This window comes from Polypterus senegalus, chromosome 3 (genome assembly GCF_016835505.1).
Source record: "Polypterus senegalus isolate Bchr_013 chromosome 3, ASM1683550v1, whole genome shotgun sequence".
Classification (NCBI taxonomy): domain Eukaryota; kingdom Metazoa; phylum Chordata; class Cladistia; order Polypteriformes; family Polypteridae; genus Polypterus; species Polypterus senegalus.
Genome location: NC_053156.1, coordinates 44,657,011 through 44,678,556, shown reverse-complemented (window position 1 = coordinate 44,678,556; position 21,546 = coordinate 44,657,011). Strand labels below are relative to the sequence as shown.

At 40.9% G+C, this 21,546-nt stretch overlaps 1 protein-coding gene across 4 annotated transcripts in view; it reads left to right on the top strand.

The window, feature by feature from the left end:
- The window catches only part of LOC120525088 (GRB10-interacting GYF protein 1-like), a 116,818-nt gene that overhangs the window by 52,023 nt on the left and 43,249 nt on the right, over positions 1-21,546 (top strand). For all 4 annotated transcript variants that reach the window (XM_039747076.1, XM_039747077.1, XM_039747078.1 and 1 more), the window contains exon 12: positions 3,415-3,560. In XM_039747076.1, the coding sequence (XP_039603010.1) occupies positions 3,415-3,560 (146 nt within the window). The remainder of the gene's footprint in view (positions 1-3,414; positions 3,561-21,546) is intronic.

Here is a 21,546-nt window from a genome sequence, read left to right as displayed (position 1 = left end):
GAAGGTTGCTGAGGGTTAAGTTGGTGTTACTGGTGTTTCTAGAAGGAGGTGTTTCATCTCGCAGGGCACCCTGGATATCATAAAGAGGAGTCGCAGCACACGGCTCAATGGCAACTCTGGTCTGTACTGGGAACTGAGAAGGACGGCTCTGAGGGCAGATAAAGAGACGTTTGTTAGAGGAATCTGTGAGCAAGTGACATAACATCTGTGGTCTAGCGACCCACGTCTTGCTTACGGAGGAATCAATGCATTACGCACATCTGAATCTTCCTTGGACAGTCGCAGTCAGGGTAGCTGATGGAACGGTCCTTACGGATGACACTGCAGTTGAGACCCGCTGGGCTGGCTGCTTTGAGCAGTTGTTCAAAGCTGATCCTCCAGCTAGGACGTTGGAAATCTCTGGGTCCACAGTTCCAGAGGGGACTGGGCGGTCTCTTGGTCTGGAATCCCTACAGATTTTATTTTTTTTCTCCAGCCTCTGGAGTTTTTTTTTGGTTTTTTTGTCCACCCTAGCCATTGGATCTTACTTATTTTATGTTAATTAATGTTGACTTATTTTTATTTTCTATTGTGTCTTCTATTTTTCTATTCTTCATTTTGTAAAGCACTTTGAGCTACATTTTTTGTATGAAAATGTGCTATATAAATAAATGTTGTTGAGGCTGATCCTCCAATTGGCTGTGAACCACCCAGTCTCACGGAGATTGCACAGGTGGTGAACCAGCTGGTTGAAGGCTGCAGGGATCTGTGGTATCCGGGGTGAACTTTTCCACGCTGGTGGTAAGGCTGTCTTTGCTTCAATTTGGGAGACTGGCATCATCCCAACTGACTGGAAAACGGGACTTATCCCTCTCTGGAAAGGGAAGGGTGATCGCCTGGATTGCAGCAACTACAGGGGGATAACACTGCTTTCAGTGCTGGGTAAGGTCCTTGCTAGGGTCGTCCTCAATAGAATCCATGATCACTTGTTCACCTACCAGCGACCGGAACAGTCTGGTTTTACGCCTAAGAAGTCTACCATCGACCGCATCCTGGCACTGAGGGTTCTCATAGAGCGCAAACGCGAATATCGGCAGAGTTTTTTTTGCAGCTGTTGTGGATTTTCGCTAAGCATTCAACTCAGTTGATCGAGCTGCCCTGTGGGACATCCTGAGTGTTTGCAGGATCCCCTCGAGGTTATTGGATATCATGGCTGGCTTGTACACTGCTACTGTGAGTGCTGTGCAGAGTGGAGGCAGGACCGCTGCGTTTTTCCCAGTTGATTCTGGGGTTCATAAGGGGTGTGTTCTTGTTCCTACTCTGTTCAATGCTTGTATGGACTGGGTGTTGGGCAAGGTCGTGAGGTCCAGTGGCTGTTGGGCATCTGCTGATGAAGAAAGATTCACGGATCTTGAATTTGTTGATGTTGCTGTGATCTTTGCGGAGTCAATGGAGGCTCTGATCTGGGCGCTCGAGAGACTAAGCGAGGAGTCAGAATGTCTGGGCTTGCGTGTGTCCTGGATAAAAACCAAGATCCAGGCCTTTTATGACCTCTTGGGCACAGCCATCAGCAGTTTGTATGTTTTTGGAGAGAGTGTTGACCTTATTGAGAGGTTTACTTACCTTGGCAGTGACACTCATGTCTCTGGTGACTTTCTGTGAAGTCAGTAGATGGATTAGGAGAGCATGGGGGGGGTCATGAAGTTGCTGGAAAGGGGTGTGTGGCGCTCCCAATATCTATGCAAAAGGACGAAGGTCCAGGTCTTTAGAGTTCTGGTGCTTCCTGTTTTACTATATGATTGTGAGACATGGACGTTATCCAGTGACCTTAGACGAAGACTGGACTCCTTTGGTACTGTGTCTCTGGAAAATCCTTGGATACCGTTGGTATGACTTTGTGTCAAATGAGCGGTTGCTTATGGAGTCCCAAATGAAGCACATTTCCTGCATTGTGAGGGAGTGTCAGTTACGGCACTATGGCCATGTGGCGCGTTTCCCCGAGGGTGATCCGGCTTATAAGATCCTCATTGTCGGGGACCCAAGTCGCTGGACCAGGCCAAGGGGTAGCCCACGTAATACCTGGCTGCGGCAGATAGAGGGTCATTTACGGAGTGTAGAACTGGACCGCGTGTCTACCTAGGGGGTTGCCAACTGGGATCCCGAGCTGTTTTGATGTGTAGTGGGTGCTGCAATGCACTGTAGCAGTGCATGCTCCCCAACTTGACTTGACTTGTCCACTTCATTGAGAGAAGTGGACAAACTAGGTATAACAAAACAGAAAAAGAAACCGAAAGCTTAGACGCACAACTACATTAGAGCCTGTAGTCTGAGAAGCAGGGTGCATTAGGAAGGGGCAGTTGGTTGCCTTCTATCACATTCCATTAAAAACATTTATGGTCAGTTCCAAACTTGGATACAATGTAAGATGTAATGGTGAACACATGATGAGGCACCATCTAGTTGTCCATGACCACTGAAACCGCATGTAATGCCATGTATACTGTAACACTGCCAAACCATTAAATTCTGTATGCCACCACTCTATTCAGTCACACTCACTACAAACCCTGAAAATTGTTACATATATATGACAATACAGTAAATTTTAGTTGTCTATTCATTTTATTGTATGTTCTATTAAAAATATTCAGTGTATTATGCAATTTGTATCTCTAATTTTTGTAAGGTCTAGCTGAAGCCTTGGCATCAGCACATCCCAAATCTAAGATCTGTCTCTCACCATGCCACTCATTGCACCCTTTATGAACAGACACAAAGCCAACCTTAACAACTTAGCAGAAGAATGGAACACATCATTCCCTGAAGGGGTGGTGCTATCACTGAAGCGTGACTGTGACTGTCATATTTAAGAAGAAAGAAAATATATTTTCAGAAAAGCATATATGAATTGTTCATTCCAGCATAAGTGTGATTAGGATCACTCATTACTTGTCTGGGTCTATAGCCTTCCTTTTCCTCATACTCACAGTGCTGTCACCAGTGCGTGTAATTTAACCAACTGAGTGCTTATATATGCTTTTTATAGGTTCCGTGATGGGCTTGGCCAGTGTCCAAGGGATTGATACAGTCGTTTTTGTTGACTTTGTGTTTATGTTCCAGTTATTTTTTTTTCCTCTTCTGTGTTAAGTGGTTTTGCTATTCTTTGGATCCAAAACTGTGAAAGGATTATTAAATATAATAGATAATGGACTACTTAAATGATCCTTGCACAACTCTTAGCTTGGCTATTGATTCAGTTGATTATAGTTATAAATATGTCATGAAGTAATGGAACAAATAAAATATTTCTGTTTTGATCTTCTTCCTTTACAGAATATCCACATAAAAGCATCTTTGTATGTTCACCCTGTCATTAAACATTTATCTGGTACTTTTTGGGAAGGCAACTCCTTACTTTTGTTTCTTTGATTTCAGAGTGTGTACCGCTACCAACAGCTGCACAGCTGAGTCCTGCCACTTCTTCCACTCTCTCTTCCTCTCCTCCCTCAACCTCTGCTGCTATTGAATTTACTGCTGGGGGAGACAATGAGGATGATGATGGGATGAACCACCTGCAACAGGTACTTGGCATTTTTGAATAAAGAAAATTTTTAATTTCCTTTATTGTTTACAGTAGAGCAGAAGTAAAACCAAAGTCGTTATGTGACTTTTGTCATGAGGCATTTCAGATTTGCTGCCCTTGACATATCGCCATTTCAGATTACATGACTGAAAATTGCTGTACATGTCTACTTTACTGACCGGGGTATGTCTTTCCAGCACAGCTGTGCTTGCCCCTTTTTCTGACTGCCAAAATTTGCTACCTGGTTGAGGCAGTGCTTTACAGGCTCTTTGTGAAGGGGTTAATGGCTTTGGTGAGTTCATCCGAACTCTAGTCCAGTCTAATTTCCCACAAACCAAACCCACCACCACTCTTACTCAAATTTGTTTTGGTGCTTAAATCCCAAGACATGAGACGGACAAGCTTCTCTTCTGTTCAAAACATGTATGTTCCTTATCCAACTGCATTTTGTTTAGTGAAATTCCAGATGAGCATTAATTCGGTCTCTGCTTTGTTGCACATACAGCCAGCCCCGCAGAACAAAAAGAAAAACAAATCTGTTTAATTTTACTGAAGCCAGCTACAGACAAGTTAGGGTTAGTTCGTCTCAGTTGTTGGGTATCCCACATTAGGCGATGAGCTTCATGGCAGTGTGCTAGCTGCTGCCTTCGGCTGGCTAAGATTATATAAATGAAGGCCAAGAATGATAATCAGTTGAAAAGTCGCCTGTGGTGTATGCATAAGGAGCAATATGGAATACTTTATGCGACAAAATGGCAATTATGAAATAATCACATGCAAAAGTACACATAGTAGTGAAACAGGGCAAACTTTAAAAGTCAATTAAAAAAAAAAAAAATTGTATCGAGAAGAATTTATATTGATAGCTCTCCTTTTCTGATATGCAATTTTTTTGGTTTTGCTATCAGGGGCGAGGACATAAAGGTTGAAATTATGTATGTAAACACAATGTTCATATACAGTAAAACCTAAATGTTATTTTAGAGATATCGAGCATCTCCGATATCATATGTTATAGCCATTACGATAGACAGGCCACCAGCAATAAATATGTACAATGCAAGAAAAATTATATACAGTAAAATGTGTGTACAGTTACACTAAACGTACGTACATGTACTAAGTATGTACTAAATTAGTCATGGGTACTCCCCAACAATGACACGACGACTTGTCCGATAACGATGAGTTTAATTTTAACAAAGGAGAGCGTTACAGGTTTTCTAAAGGAGCCTCTTCAGGCGACTGAGTAGCACCGCCGTTATCGTTTGGAGCTGCTTCTTCCACTGAAGGTGTACTATGCGGTGTTTTGCAGGTAAGGAACATGGTGATGAGCAGTTGCTGGCGCTGCTTTTTCATTTGTGTAAGGAGGTTTTTATACACTTCCATGGCGTCGTCAAGAGCATTTCTAAATTGCAAAGAAAGAATCATTTGCGGGTCCCATTCTTAAACCAATATCTGGAGGTCTTTTGCCATTCGTAGAATGGTCGCGAGATGCTCGAATGTTAGGTCGGCGTCGTCTTCCTGTGCTGGGTCCTCTTGTTCCTTATCTTCCTCGCTCATTGACTTGGTCATCTCGGCCAGATCTTCCTCGTACAGCGTCGAAGAGTGGGCATCGAGCAACTTATTGACAAAAGTTAACTCTTTACACTGCAAAACACGTTGATGCTGAATGAGCGAGACAAGATTTCCTGATTAACGCAAAGTGAAATTGAATTCTGCGCACTGTCGCTGAGCCAATCAGCACCCAGGAACTTAACCGCATGCTCTGATTGGGTAGCTTCTCAGCCATTCGCCAATAGCGTCCCTTGTATTAAATCAACTGCGCAAACCAACTGAGGAAGCGTGTACCAGAAGTAAAAAGACCTATTTTCCTCAAAAATCCACAATATATATTTAAATATGCTGACATATAAAATCCGCAATAGAGTGAAGCCCTGAAAGTTGAAGCACGATATAGCAAAGGATTACTGTATGTGAGAACCATGGTGAGCTAAGATCAACCCCTGGCAACTTGAGTGTCTGTCCCTGGGTCTTGTTAATTGACATTGTAAAGCAAAGCTTCATCGGGAAGTGTAATCTCTCAAATTGAAAGGGGATGTCTGTTGCGGTTAGAGGAATGCGAGGGATTAAAACCCTTTTGCCAGTGCTACATCCTGTGGTGATTATCACCTCTGTGTTGATGATCTGAAGCTGACAGACCTGGAGACAGGTACCATTGCAAAGTTGAACTGAATCGTTGTCTTTTATAATGGTATTTATTGAAGTGTACGTCCGAGACAGCGTGTCAAATAATTTAACCACCAATTGGTTAATTGTATCAACTGTGTCGTTTCTTGGAGCAAGGATAGAACGGTCCCCAAACTAAAAAAAGAAAATGATCTACAATCAAAGGCATGTCCGGGTATACTGCAGTAATAAATCCATTAACATCTTGAACTGAGGTGTACATATTGTCATTATTTATTGAAATAGCACTGTCTTTAGTCTATAAGGAACCGTTCCCCACTTCCAGTAGTAGCTGGGAAAATCTTGTGGTTTCATCCCCCAAACAAAAAGGTGTGCATATTGCGGGTCAGTGACACTCCAGATTGATGAGCACTGTTACAAACGTGACCAAGAGCCATAGCAAGATTTGGGGCAGCCATCCGTGTATTGTTTCCTGGCTGCAAAATTGAAAAAATGATAGCACTGAAGTGCAAAATAGAACTGAAGGGATAGGGGAAAAGTGGCAGTTTTTAAAGGCCAATATAGGAAATAACATCGGCGGGGTCTCAACCGGAAGGGTCTTCCTCCATAGGCTTGGGTCCGGAAATGACATCAGAGGGGCTGGACCCAGAAGGGTCTTCATCCATAGGCTAGGACTCAGAAGTGACATCAAAGGGGTAGGAAGCAGGCTTGATGTCATCAGGACCAGGCGGGATTTCCCGTGAATGGTCTGTAGAAAAGCGAGAAAAAGAGTCAGTGCACTCTGCTAAATCCTGGTCTGGTTCAGAATTGTCTTCATTCAAGCCCTTTAGCTGCCTCCCATGCACACGTGTGTGACAGCACTTAAGGCACGCATCCATCTCGTTAGCACAAGTTTGTCTTGGGGTGACGGGCAGAGTCTTAGAGAAGTCTCCTGCATAGAGAACTGTAACTCTAAAACAGACATAGCTATGATCTCTGTCTCAAAAATGTCAAACAATCTGTAGAAGATAAAGTCTGCTGAACAAAAAGGTATTTGTAGCTAAGCAGAGGCAAGGTACCATTTTGCCCGCAGCCTGCCTCTCAGATTTGCGGGAATAAATCACCTCTGCAAGCAAACTATGATACTTAGCGTGATGAGAGAACTTGCAAAATCAACCGAAATCTTCAAGCAAATTATAGAAATAAACCCGATCTAAATCCATTAAGTATTTCTCTTGTGAAAAGCGGACAGACACAGACACGTGGGATTTAAATAGATATACATAGTTATGTACATACACACTCAAGACAAATCGTGAAATAAACACCTAATTAAATGTTATCTAATTATTACGAAGTTATGTAATTATTATGAAATACAGCATTATCGTTTTGTTACAGGTTTTATTTCAAAATGACCTTTTCTGAATTTTGTTTTTCCTAATGGCTCTTTTAATGTGAGTAGTATTTATTTCAGAATGCCTGCTTTCATAATTGTTTTTGTCACTTGTCAAACAAGACAAAGATGGCCTGGCTGAACTTACACTCACCTAAAGGATTATTAGGAACACCATACTAATACGGTGTTTGACCCCCCTTTCGCCTTCAGAACTGCCTTAATTCTACGTGGCATTGATTTAAAAAGGTGCTGAAAGCAATAGAAGTGTTGGCCCATATTGATAGGATAGCATCTTGCAGTTGATGGAGATTTGTGGGATGCACATCCAGGGCACGAAGCTCCCGTTCCTCCACATCCCAAAGATGCTCTATTGGGTTGAGATCTGGTGACTGTGGGGGCCATTTTAGTACAGTGAACTCATTGTCATGTTCAAGAAACCAATTTGAAATGATTCGAGCTTTGTGACATGGTGCATTATCCTGCTGGAAGTAGCCATCAGAGGATGGGTACATGGTGGTCATGAAGGGATGAACATGGTCAGAAACAATGCTCAGATAGCCCGTGGCATTTAAATGATGCCCAATTGGCACTAAGGGGCCTAAAGTGTGCCAAGAAAACATCCCCCACACCATTACACCACCAGCCTGCACAGTGGTAACAAGGCATGATGGATCCATGTTCTCATTCTGTTTGTGCCAAATTCTGACTCTACCATTTGAATGTCTCAACAGAAATCGAGACTCATCAGACCAGGCAACATTTTTCCAGTCTTCAACTGTCCAATTTTGGTGAGCTCGTGCAAATTGTAGCCTCTTTTTCCTATTTGTAGTGGAGATGAGTGGTACCTGGTGGGGTCTTCTGCTGTTGTAGCCCATCCGCCTCAAGGTTGTGCATGTTGTGGCTTCACAAATGCTTTGCTGCATACCTCGGTTGTAACGAGTGGTTATTTCAGTCAAAGTTGCTCTTCTATCAGCTTGAATCAGTCGGCCCATTCTCCTTTGACCTCTAGCATCAACAAGGCATTTTAAGCCACAGGACTGCCGCATACTGGATGTTTTTCCCTTTTCACACCATTCTTTGTAAACCCTAGAAATGGTTGTGCATGAAAATCCCAGTAACTGAGCAGATTGTGAAATACTCAGACTGGCCCGTCTGGCACCAACAACCATGCCACACTCAAAATTGCTTAAATCACCTTTCTTTCCCATTCTGACATTCAGTTTGGAGTTCAGGAGATTGTCTTGACCAGGACCACACCCCTAAATGCATTGAAGCACCTGCCATGTGATTGGTTGATTAGATAATTGCATTAATGAGAAATTGAACAGGTGTTCCTAATAATCCTTTAGGTGAGTGTATTTCTCTTGATTAATTCTTCGCTGTCAATTACTTTTCCCTGAATGTTTGAGATAGGCTGTTAAAGATCTTTTGTGTTACTTGCATTTTAACTGGCAAGCACGCAGAGGCAGTTAAAAGTTGGTATGGTTAGTTTGAATAGATAGATCATTTTATTTATTTATTTATAAAGCACTTTAAAAACAACATCAAGGCTGACCAAAGTGCTGTACAGTAAAAACCCATCATATGAGACGCACAAAACCAAAGGGTAAATGAAACAGAAACACATAACTGAAGAGATTCTTAATAAAAAGTATACAGTTGGCCAACATATCATACTGGGTTAAAAGACAAAGAGTAAAATTGTATTTTTAAAAGGATTTAAAGGCAGCTAGCGAAGGAGCCTGCCTAACGTGCAATGGCAAATCGTTCCAGAGTTTTGGGGCTGCAGCTGAAAAAGCTCGATCACCTCGGAGTTTGCATCATGCCTTGGAATCACATAAAAGCATCTGGTCTGCTGACCTGAGAGAGTGAGACGGTACATAAGAGTGCAGCAGTTACGACAAATCGAGGGGCACAACCATTAAAGGGTTTAAAAACAAATACAAGGATCTTAAAATGAATTCAAAAATGAATTGGAAGCCAATGAAGGGAAGCCAAAATCGGGGTAACATGCTCATGCTTTCTTGTGCCAGTTAAAAATCGGGCAGCAGTGTTTTGTACCAGCTCTATGCGAGCAATGGAGGCCTGGCTTATTCCAAAAAGAAGCGCATTACAGTAATCTAGACGAGATGTTATAAAAGCATTTGTCACTGTTTCAAGGTTGCGCTTCGACAAGACAGGCTTGATTTTTGACAGCCGCCTCAACTGGAAAAAGCAAGATTTTACTGCTGCGTTCACATGGCTATCAAGCTTTAAAGTGGGATCCATTTTCACACCTACATTTGTGATCATGGATTTCTCAAATTCAGCCACAGTGGAAAGGTTGATGGAGGGGGTTCCACTGATGCTATTGGGTCTAAATAGCATGACTTCTGTTTTGTTCTCATTAAAATTAAGAAAATGCCATCCAACTCCTTATGTCAATAAGGCAGTCAAGCAGGGGCTGGACGGAACATAGACCTTGGCGCTTCAGAGGGAAATAAACCTGATAATCATCTGCATAAGGATGAAAGGAAATATCGTGTTTCCGAAAAATAGCGCAGAGTGGCAGCAGGTATAAGGAGAACAGAAGATGCCCCAGGATGGAGCCCTGTGGTATCCCCCAGGGGAGGGCAACAGAGGTGGAAGTAAAATCATCAATACTGAGACAAAAACGTTTATTTGAGAGAGAGGACCTAAGCCATTGGAGACTAAACCTGTGATGCCCACCCACTGCTCCAACCTGGAGATGAGAATCTCATGGTCTATTGTGTCAAAGACAGCTGTTAAATCCAAAAGCATAAGTAGTACTCAGTCACTAGAGTCCACTGTTAAGGGTTTTTAATGATATTCTTTTAACAGGGAGGACTCAGTGCTGTGGTGAGTTTTAAACCCAGACTGGAAAACTTCCAGAATTGCATGTTCGTCCAGAAAGGACTTCAGTTGGGTATAGATGACTTTTTCCAAGAGTTTGGACAATAGAGGTAGTTTGGAAATGGGCCTAAAGTTAGAAATGACATAGAGTGGTTCAGACCCGTTTTTGTCAGCAGTGGTTGCACAAAATCATGTTTAAAATTTTTAGGCACCACACCAGAGGTTAAACTACTATTAATAATTGTAAGAATAGAAGGACCCAAGGTAGAAAAGACCCCCTTAAGAAGTCGAGGAAGGACAACATCAAGGGGGGAGCCCAGACGGTTTCATACTGAAAACCAGCTGCTGTAAAAAGGGGTGAGTGACAGTCTCGAAGTGATCAAACACCGCCAAACAGGGTATTTAAAATGGATGGATCATGAGAAGGTGGTGAAATGAGAGCCCTAGTGCTTACAACCTTCTCCAAAAAAAAGTAAAGAAATTTGTTGCAATTTTCCTTGGAGGCTTCCAGAAAGACTGGTTCATGAACATTAAGTACAGAACTCAATATGTTAAAAAGTACACAGGGGTTGTGAGAGTTAGAGCCAATAACTTTAGAAAAAAATTTTTTAAACTTGCAGCTTTCAAAACTTTCTGATAACACAACCAACTTTCTCTCAATATTTCAAAAGAAACCTGCAACCTGTCCTTTTTCTACCTCCGCTCAACTCTCCTGTACTCTCGTCTATATGCACGGGTATTAACATTTAACCACGGCTCGAAGCAGGGCTTTAGTTGCCTGCTTTTTAATAGTGCCACAGAGTCCAGAGCAGTTTGGCAAGCAGAATTAAATAGAAGTGTTAGCTCCTCAGTATTGGAAGACACTGAGGGCTGCAAGGTCACTTTGTAATTAAAAACGGGAGAAAACTGAGCAGCAGTGGAAGATTTAAGAGCACGGCAACGCCGAACAGGTGCATACGGTTTAGAAAATTGACAGAGAGGAACAAAATCAAATTAAACGGGCATATTGTCTGAAAATACATCATCACCAATTTCCAGATTAAGAACAGATACACCACAAGAAAAGATAAGATCCAGTGTATGCCCACATTCCTGAGTGGGGCCAGTTACACACTGAATTAGACTAAAAGAATCCATTAAATCTATAAAGTCCTTCACCAAAGACTTCTCAGTACAACAGACATGAATATTAAAATCCCCAACAATTAAAACTTGGGTCATATTTTGGCATAAATTCTGCCAAGAAGTCAGAAAGGTCACTTATAAAATCCTTATTATACTTTGGTGGACGATAAACCACCGTGCAAAGCAGCACAGGAGGACGACCCAACTTAAAAAGACTCAGTTCAAAGCTGGAGAAAGAAACCGCTGTTTACAATTAAAATTTGATTTGAAGACAGTCGCTAATCCTCCACCATGACCTGAGAGCCGCGGGGAATTAAAATACGAGCAGCCACATGGCAGCAATGCAGAGAAGGCGCTGGACTCACCAGGAGACAACCAGGTTTCAGTAATACAGAGTAAATCCAATCCATGAGATGCGAAGAAATCCTTTAAGATAAAAGTTTTGTTCGTTACAGATCTAGCATTCACTAGACCCATCCTGATGGGAGCCCGGTCCGAAGCAAGGTAGAGCAATGCCAGTATTCCAGATATTAGCTGGGGCGGAGTATAATCTTCTCCTCCATTTATGGACTCTACAAGTTTTACAGTAGACAAGTGAAGATCCAGAAGTGTTTGGTGATCATACATCATTAGTGAGTTGACATTTTGAATGACGCACACAAAAATAAAAACAAAAACATAAGCAAAAACAGAGAACGGTAGACGACATGCCACACACACTGGCGCCATCTTCCAAATATTTTACACTTGATGCTGTTTTGAGACAAACAAATAATACAGTCATGGCCAAAATTATCAGCAACCCTAGAATTTTCCGAGAAAATTGTTACAATTACAAATGTTTTGGTATACACATGTTTATTTCCTTTATGTGCATTGGAACAGCACAAAAAACAGAGAAAAAAGCCAAATCTGACATGTCACACAGAACTCCAAGAATAGGCCGGACAAAATTATTGGCACCTTTTCAAAATTGTGGGTAAATCATTTTATTTGAAACATATGATGCTCGTTTAAACTCACCTCTGGCAAGAAACAGGTGCTGGCAATATAGCAATCACACCTGAATCCAGTTAAAATGGAGAAAAGTTGACTCAACCTTTCTGTTGTGTGTCTGAGTTTGCCACACTAAGCATGCAGAACAGAAAGACAAGCAGAGAATTGTCTGAGGACTTGAGGACAAAAATTATGCAAAAATATCAACAATCTCAAGGGCTACAAGTCCATCTCCAGAGATCTTCATGTTCCTTTGTCCACTGTGCACAACATAATCAAGAAGTTCACAACACATGGCACTGTAGCTAATCTCCCTGGGCGTGGACGGAAGAGAAAAATTGATAAAAGACTGCAATGAAGGATAGTCCGAATGGTGGATAAACCGCCCCAATCAACTTCAAAAGATATTCAAGCTGTTCTGCAGACACAGGGTGAAATAGTGTCAGCTCGAACTATCCGTCGACATCTGAATGAAATGAAACGTTATGGCAGGAGAGCCAGGAGGACCCCACTGCTGACACACAAACATAAAAATGCCAGACTGGAGTTTGACAAAATGTACTTGGAAGTCAAAATCCTTCTGGGCGAATGTCTTGTGGACAGATAAGACCAAGGTAGAGCTTTTTGGTAAAGCTCATCATTCTGCTGTTTACAGAAAACGGAATGAGGCCTACGAAGAAAAGAACACAATACCTACAGTCAAACATAGTGGAGGTTCTAAGATGTTTTGTCGTCTCTGGCACTGGATGCCTTGACTGTGTGCAAGGCATCATGAAATCTGAAGACTACCAAAAGATATTGGGGCGCAATGTATGGCCCAGTGTCAGAAAGCTGGGTCTGCGTCAGAGGTCTTGGGGTTCCAGCAGGACAATGACCCCAAACATACCTCTGAAAGCACCCAGAAATGGTTGAAGACAAAGCGCTGGAGAGTTCTGAAGTGGCCAGCAATGAGTCGGATCTAAATCCGTTTGGACACTTATGGAGAGATCTCAGAATTGCTGTTGGGAGAAGGCGCCCTTCAAATCTGAGAGACCTTGAGCAGTTTGCAAAAGAAGAGTGGTCGGAAATTCCAGTTGAGAGGTGTAACAAGCTTGTTGATGGTTATAGGAAGCGCTTGATTTCAGTTATTTTTTACAAAGGGCATGCAACCAAATATTCAGTTACGGGTGCCAATAATTTTGTCCAGCCCGGTTTTAGAGTTTTGTGTTGTTTTCTGTAGTTCCAATGCATTTAAAGGAAATAAACGTGTATACCAAAACATTTGTAATTGCAACAATTTTCTTGGAGAAATGGTGAATTTTCTGGGAAAATTCCAGGGGTGCCGATAATTTTGGCTATGACTGAATATTGGAAATGGTCAGACAGAAGTACATTTGAAAATGTTGACAGTGATGAAAAAGTCATTAGTAGTTTGTCTGACTGAGTACCATGTCTGCACAGAAAATGTTCATGAAGAAGTCACATAGGTACATTAATGCAGAATATCCAAGGATGGAAATTCCATTTGACTGGTTCCAGAAGATCTGTACAGAGCATAGCTTTCAGTTGATCTTACATTACTGAGAATCTCTTCATCAATGCAAATACTTTGAAGAGTACTTTTCTATATGGGCAGTCCCAGTTTATCGTCAGTTTGTCATAAATTAGCATTTTAGACTTTAATTTAGACTTTAAGCTCAAATAATGGTGATAAACTGTACAGCATTGAAACTTGGGGGGGAACTTGGGTTTTGGGTGGAGACGAGTTGGATGTCACTATGGAATTTTTTGCCTAGTGCCCTCCCACCCCGAGTCCCTAGAATCATCTGTAGTTGTGGGTTATTCTTAATGAATATAGGAGAATGAAGATGCAAACAAAAGGAACAGTGTGAAGGAGCAATTGACTATGTCGGCATTAGTACATTGAAGAGGGGGGCCATTGTGAGGCTAACAGCATGTCATCTTTTACCAGATGTTTACTGTGAACAGTGAGAATATGAATCAGTTAATTAATCTTTTAATGTACTGTTTTTATTATTTATATTTTTCCTTTGCTTGGTACAGTTACAATATGTTACATTTATTTCATCTAAAAAAAGAACCCTCGCAATTCTTAGTATATTAATGTTTTGTCAGGTTGAATGTAAGAAAAGTAGCATTTAAGTTTGTCATCCTGCCCTCTACAATCAGGCAAAAGTAGTTAACCGCAAATGATTAACCAGATGGATTAGGTTTAGCCCAGGGATTCTCAATCACTGACCTGGAATGCCACAGTGGCTACGGGTTTTCATTCCAGCCAGTGTCCTAATTTGAACTTAATGTTTTATGAAAGTTGGTGTTTAACTCTATGCGTTGTTAGTGCCTTTATTCAGTCAGTCAGTCAGTCATTATCCAACCCGCTATATCCTAACACAGAGTCACGGGGGTCTGCTGGAGCCAATCCCAGTCAACACAGGGTGCAAGGCAGGAACAAATCCTGGGCAGGGTGCCAGCCCATCCCAGGGTGCGCACACACATCCACAAACAAAGCACACGCTAGGGACAATTTAGGATCGCCAATGCACCTAACCTGCGTGTCTTTGGACTGTGGGAAGAAACCGGAGCACCCGGAGGAAACACACAGAGGCGTGGGGAGAACATGCAAACTCCACACAGGGAGGACCTGCCTTTATTCATCAAAGACACATTTTAGTTACTTTGTAGATCAGAGGTCCTCAAATACAGTCCTGGAGGTCTTCTATGTCTGCAGGTTTTCACATTAACCAATTTCTTAATTAGAATCCTTTTATTTACAACTAAAACAATATGTTTTTGGGCTGAATTTTAGTTCTCTTGCATGTTACTATTCAGAACCCTGCATTTAAGTTTTAATTGTTGCCCATTTTCTTATTCAGACATTAGTTAACTCTTTTAGGGCGAATGTCGACTTTTGTCGACAGGTGAGGTTGAGGGCAAATGTCAAAGTCGACAACTTGGGATAGAGGGCGATAATCAACTGTTAATGGTGACAAAACTCACTGTCACGTCACAGGCATTCCCTCTGTGCTTGGAGGAATATTAGACTCATTGACTCGGCAACTAGTCATTGCGTGTGCATGAGTTGCGAAATGTAAACAAAGGCAAGATGGCATCGATATCTTACGTCAGATACTCAGCAGACGATGTTTTGCACATTGTCGCTGAGTCAGACTCTGATTTTTCAGAATCTGATTTTATTGACAGTGATCAGGAGATCGAGCAAGAGAGTGAGGAGCTGGCATCAACTGACCGGACACCAGCCGATGCCACCCCAGCTGATCGGCTGCCATCTGAGTGCATTTGCGCAGCTAATGCCCCTACAGCAAGGTTCACATGGGAGGAATACCCAAACATTGATCCATGGGAGCCAAACTGGCTACCGGGCTTCACAAGACGGCATGGCTTGCTATTGGACTTGACAGATTACTAGCCGCTGGACTACTTCAGGCTGCTCTCTCCTGATGCCGCTTTTCAGCTACTGTCAGACGAGACAAACAGGCATGCAGAGCAGTTTTTTGAATAGCGGGCTGCGCTTGCATCGTATTCTTGTTTTTTAATTGGAAACCCACAACAAAAGACTACATGAAGGACATTGTAGCAGCATTACAAATACAGAGGGGACTAGACTGGTAATATAACTTCAGGGGGCATTGGTCCAAACGTGCTTTGTCCCCTGCTGACTTTTGACAGATTATGTCACGTGATGGGGACATGCTGCTGCAAAGTTTTATTCACTTCTGTGATAACCAGAAGCAAATCCCAAGGGGTGAGCCAGGCTATAACCCCATGTATAAAGTTCGGACCCTGCTTGACATTGTGGAACCAACATATAAACAATTTTATCAGTCTGGCCGTGATTTGTCCTTGCATGAATGTATGATAAAATAAAAGGGACACTTTTTTTTCTGCCAATATATGCCAGACAAACCCACAAAGTATGGCATACAGGATTTTGTACTGGCAGAAGCAAACAGTGGTTTCTGCCTGAAAGTAATTACATATACAGGAAAGTATTTCTTTCAAAGAGAGATCTGTCCCTTGACAAGTCAGGTTGTGCTGGAGCTGCTTCAAGGCAATGAACATTTGGGTAATGTTGTGTACATGAACAATTTTTATACATGCCCAGAATTGTTCATGGAGCTACACAGCAGGGGAATTGGAGCTTGTGGCACAGTGAGGGTGAACAGGAGACACAGGCTTTCACAGTTGAAGCCAGACAGGTTGAAGATGAAAAGATGTGACAATACGGTTTTCATGCTGGCGAAAAACTTGGTGGCAGTGGCATGGCACGATGTCAAACGGATGACTTGTCTCTCTACAGTACACACTAACAATATATGTGAGAAAGTGCAGCAACAGACAATTGAAAATGAAACACCAGTGCTTTGAGTGAGATCATACTTTGTAGGACTTTGCTGTGTAACATGTATGTGAAATTATAGAGTATGCACGCTCATACAACATGCAAGACAGCAACATTTGTCAAAAGTAAATATTTTTTGTTGATATGTTAAACAATTGCTTTGTGTAGTTTTTTAAAAACAGTTTTTTAAAACAAAAATATTCAGCCTTGGGAGGAAAGAAAAAAAAAATTAGCCCTAAAAGAGTTAATAATGAGATGCAGATAACCAATACACCAGCATCTCCCCAGTTAACATGCTTACCATGAAGTATCTGTGATTAAAAAAATGTTTAGAATTAATGAGAGGGGAATTGGAAGGCCTATTAAGTTTAAATCTGTTCTGGTCCAAAAACACATGGATAATGTTCTCACAGAAGGAAACTCTACAGTGCAATTAAAATTGCTCTAGGATGAATGCAAGCATTAACAAGTTAAATGGTTCAATACTAAGTTTCATTATCAGCATGAACTGCTTTATAATTAGGAAATAGTTGGAATAAAAACCTGCAGCCCTTCAGGACTGTGATTGAGGACCCCTGGTTTAGCCTATTGGTCTTGATTGACAAATGACGAAACCATCATGAAAAGAAGTATACTGAAATAAATATTGCTGGCATTAAGAGACGTTCAGAAAAGTCACATTGTGCAATAAAAAAAATCTTTAAAAATATGGCCATTTTGAAGTAAAACCTATAATAAAAATGAAATGATAATGCTGTATTTCATAATAGCTATTCTAAGAATTTTATTTAATTATGTATTTTCTCACAATTTATTGACTTGTATTTCTAAACATTTGCATGTGATTATTTCATAACTTCCATTTTATTTCATTTTGGCACGAATGGTATTCCATAATAAGACATTTTAAATCCTAGCCTAAGTCCATGTTTGTTTATTAATCTATTTATTTCTATATTTAATTGCCCCGAAAAATTAAAGGAACACTTTGAAAACACACACACATCACATCTCAGCACATCAGATCTCAATGGGGAAAAAAATCATGCTGGATATCTACACTAATATGGATTGGTTAATGTGTTGGGAACGAAAGGATGCCACATCGTTTGATGGAAATGAAAATTATCAACCTACAGAGGCCTGAATTCAAAGACCCCCCGTAAATCAAAGTGAAAAAATGTAGTGGGCTAGTCCATTTTGTTGAAATTTCATTGCAGCAACTCAAAATCGTACTCAGTAGTTTGTATGTCCCCCATGTGCTTGTATGCATGCTTGTACAACATTGGGGCATGCTCCTAATGAGACGAGAGATGGTGTCTTGGGTGATCTCCTCCCAAATCTGGACCTGGGCATCACCGAGATCCTGGACAGTCTGAGGTGCAGCCTGGCGGAATTGGATGGACTGAAACATAATGTCCCAGAGGTGTTGGATCTAGGTCCGGCGAGTGTGGGGACCAGTCAATGGTATCAATTCCATCATCCTCCAGGAACTGCCTGCATACTGTCACCACATGAGGCCAGACATTGTCGTGCACCAGGAGGAACCCAGGACCCTCTGCACCAGCATAGGGTCTAACAATGGGTCCAAGGATTTAATCCCGATACCTAATGGCAGTCAAGGTGCCGTTGTCTAGCCTGTAGAGGTCTGTGCGTCCCTCCATGGATATGCCTCCCCAAATCGTCACTGACCCAACACCAAACTGGTCATGCTGAACAATGTTACAGGCAGCATAACATTTTCCATGGCTTCTCCAGACCTTTTCATGTCTGTCATATGTGCTCCGGGTGAACCTGCTCTCATCTGTGAAAAGCAAAGGGTGCCAGTGGCGGTCCTACCAATTCTGGTATTCTGTGGCAAATTCCAATTGAGCTCCACGGTGCTGGACAGTGAGCACAGGGCCTACTAGAGGACATTGGGCCCTCAGGCCTCCCTCATGAAGTCTGTTTCTGATTGTTTTGTCAGAGACATTTACACCAATGACCTGCTGGAGGTTATTTTGTAGGACTCTGGCAATGCCCATCCTGTTCCTCCTTCTCCAAAGGAGCAGATGCCAGTCCTGCTGATGGTTTAAGGACCTTCTACGGTCCTGTCTAGCTTTCCTAGAATAATTGCCTGTCTCCTGGAATCTCCTCCATGCCCTTGAAACTGTGGTGGGAAACACAGCAAACCTTCTGGCAATGGCACATATTGATGTGCCATCCTGGAGAAGTTGGACTACCTGTGCAACCTCTGTAGGGTTCAGGTATCACCTCATGCTAACAGTAGTGACACTGACTGTAGCCAAATGCAAAACTAGTGGGGAAAAATGTCAGTGGCCTCCACCCATCAAAGCATTCCTGTTTTGGGGGTCGTCTAATGCACCTGTTGTTGTTAATTTTATTAACACCAAAGCAGCTGAATCCGATTATTCAATCCCCTTGAATGTCATAATTTTCTGCATGACAAAATATTTTTGCACATTTATCCAGTCATTATTTTTAATGTGAATTCTTATGCTATAACATACATTTCCAAAGTCAAAATAAACCATTTTCTGTAGATACTTAAGAAGACAAATTCAAAAGTTAGTTTTTCCATAAATACTTCTATTCAAACCCTGCACTTTCATACCTTGTTGAGAATCCTTTTGCTGCAATAACAGCCTTTTTCTTTTGGGAAAAGTATGTATCAGTTTTACATATTGTTCATATTTTTGAAATAGTGCTTTAGATTCTCAATAGGGTTAAGATCAGGGCTTTGACTTGGCTGTTCCAACATGTTTACCTTTCTGTTTTTGAGTCATTCCATGGTCTTTTTGCTTAAGGTCATTGTCATGCTAAACCTGGAGCTTCCAAGGCACAGAGGTTTAAATACTTATGCATTAAGTCTTTCATCTTCAATTAAATATCTTCAAAAATGGTTTGTTTTGACTACAGCATAACACTTCACGTTAAAAATACTGAGTGGATAAGTACGTGTACAAATCTTCTTTATGCGGAAAATTATAATGACTTTCAAGGTGATCAATACTTTTGTACGCCATTGTGTGTGTTTATTGAAAACTGCATTAACAGACAGACACTGGAACATGAACCCTGCAGATGCAGGTTTAAAAAGAAGAAAATTCAAATAATTAACAAGACTTTTGACACCTGCAGAACACTACCTTGCTAATCCACCCACCTAATACCTCCCCTTCCTTATATATTGCCTTGATTCCTGTATGTCAAATCTTTTGTTTTCCTCTGATGAAGATACCTGACTGGTATTAAAAGCTCTGGAATAAAAGACAATTTAAGGTACATGGTTCATTTTCTCCCTTTGTCTGTCTGTCATTATATAGTGCTCTGTCTATCTGTCTGTCTGACACAGCTAATAACAGTAAGTCAGCTTATTAATTTCAGTATTTGCCTCTTCATTTTTATTAGGTGAGTAGGCTGTGTTTAGCACTCCTGTTAACTGTCTGATCCCTTTATGGCTGAACTGCCTCTAATGTAGTAAAGCTCATCAGACTAGTTTGCCTTGTTTCATTTTAGTGGTACAACATGAGCATGAACTTGACCACTTGACTGTTTAAAAGGCTTAAAAGAAAGGCTTTTGAATTTTATTTTCAAATGAGCATGACATATGGAGGAGTTCAACGTGTTCCTTTTTGTTTATAAAAAAAGATAATAGAAAATAAATGCCATATTTGTTATTTTCCTTTTATTATAAAGGCTTTTAAATGACCATTTTAAAGAGCCTTTTTAGTGTTAGTAGTGGTCATTTACAGCATCTGCTGGCATGCATTTTTATACACAGTTTGTGTTGACTGGTGAGGTGTCATATGAAATAAAAACAATTTGCAGGCTGTTCATAGTACATTTTTGCGTCAGTTTTGTTGGTCGATCGTGCGGGTTGTCGATTTCCAAAGCACTGGTGTCTCTCCCTGCCAAGTAGCAAAACCTATCCATCATAGTGTGTCTAATACATAATGCTGGTTATGTTTTGCTTTACATTGTTTAATGTAGTAGTTTCCTGATTAAACACTCAGAAAAATTCAGTAGAAATGAATTTAGTTTGCCTTGAATGAAGATGCCTGATTAATGCAATAATGTAGTGTTGAGAAAAAAAATATTTTTATTTTTTTTTTTTAACTAGGTTTCTTCTATACTTTTACAGGCAGTGCAAAATGTCTGTGGCTCTGCTTTCACCATGATCATGTTGCTTTCAGCACATAAACAACCCTGTTTTTGTGGAGGGTTGTTCTTTGAATTTTCAAGTGTGTCTTTTTAAACAGAACTGTACGAGTCATAAGCAATTTATGCTTTACAAAAACAGCTTCAGAAAAATAATAAAATTATTAAGGCTTTAATTAGGCTTTAGTGTAATGAATTTATTAAAATAAAAAAGCATATAGCCCTAAAAATTTCTGACTTGGGTTTGAATATATATTTAAACTAGACATTAAGCCCGTTACAATAACGGGCGCTAGAACAGTAGTGCATAAACATTAGTAGGAACAGTCTATATTAAATGGCAAGGGACCTTGTATGTGGCTGTAATATGCGTCACTGTATTGTGTGCCTTTAATTTTCTCTCTCAGTAAGACGGGTTTGTATTTCCGTAAAATGCCTGTAATTTTGTCTGACAGTAATACAGTGGAACCTCGGTTCACAACCATAATTCGTTCCAAACCTCTGGTTGTAACCCGATTTGGTCGTGAACTAAAGTAATTTCCCCAATAGGATTGTATGTAAATATAATTTATCCATTCCAGACCGTATGTAAATATATATATTTTTTTAAGTTTTTAAGCACAAATATAGTTAATTATATCATTGAATGCACAGCATGATAGTAAACTAAATGTAAAAACATTGAATAACACTAAGAAAACCTTGAACAACAGAGAAAACTAACACAGCAAGATTTTGCGCTATAGCCTTACGACCCGCTTGCTAAAAACACTTTTTTTAATGAGTTTTAAGCACAGGGAAAAAAAAACATTTGAAAAATCCGTAATTTAATAAACAACCAAGAAAAGTAACATTGCAACAATGCGTGCATGCACGGCCCTGTGTGTGTGTGTGTGTGTGTGTGTGTGTGTGTGTGTGTGT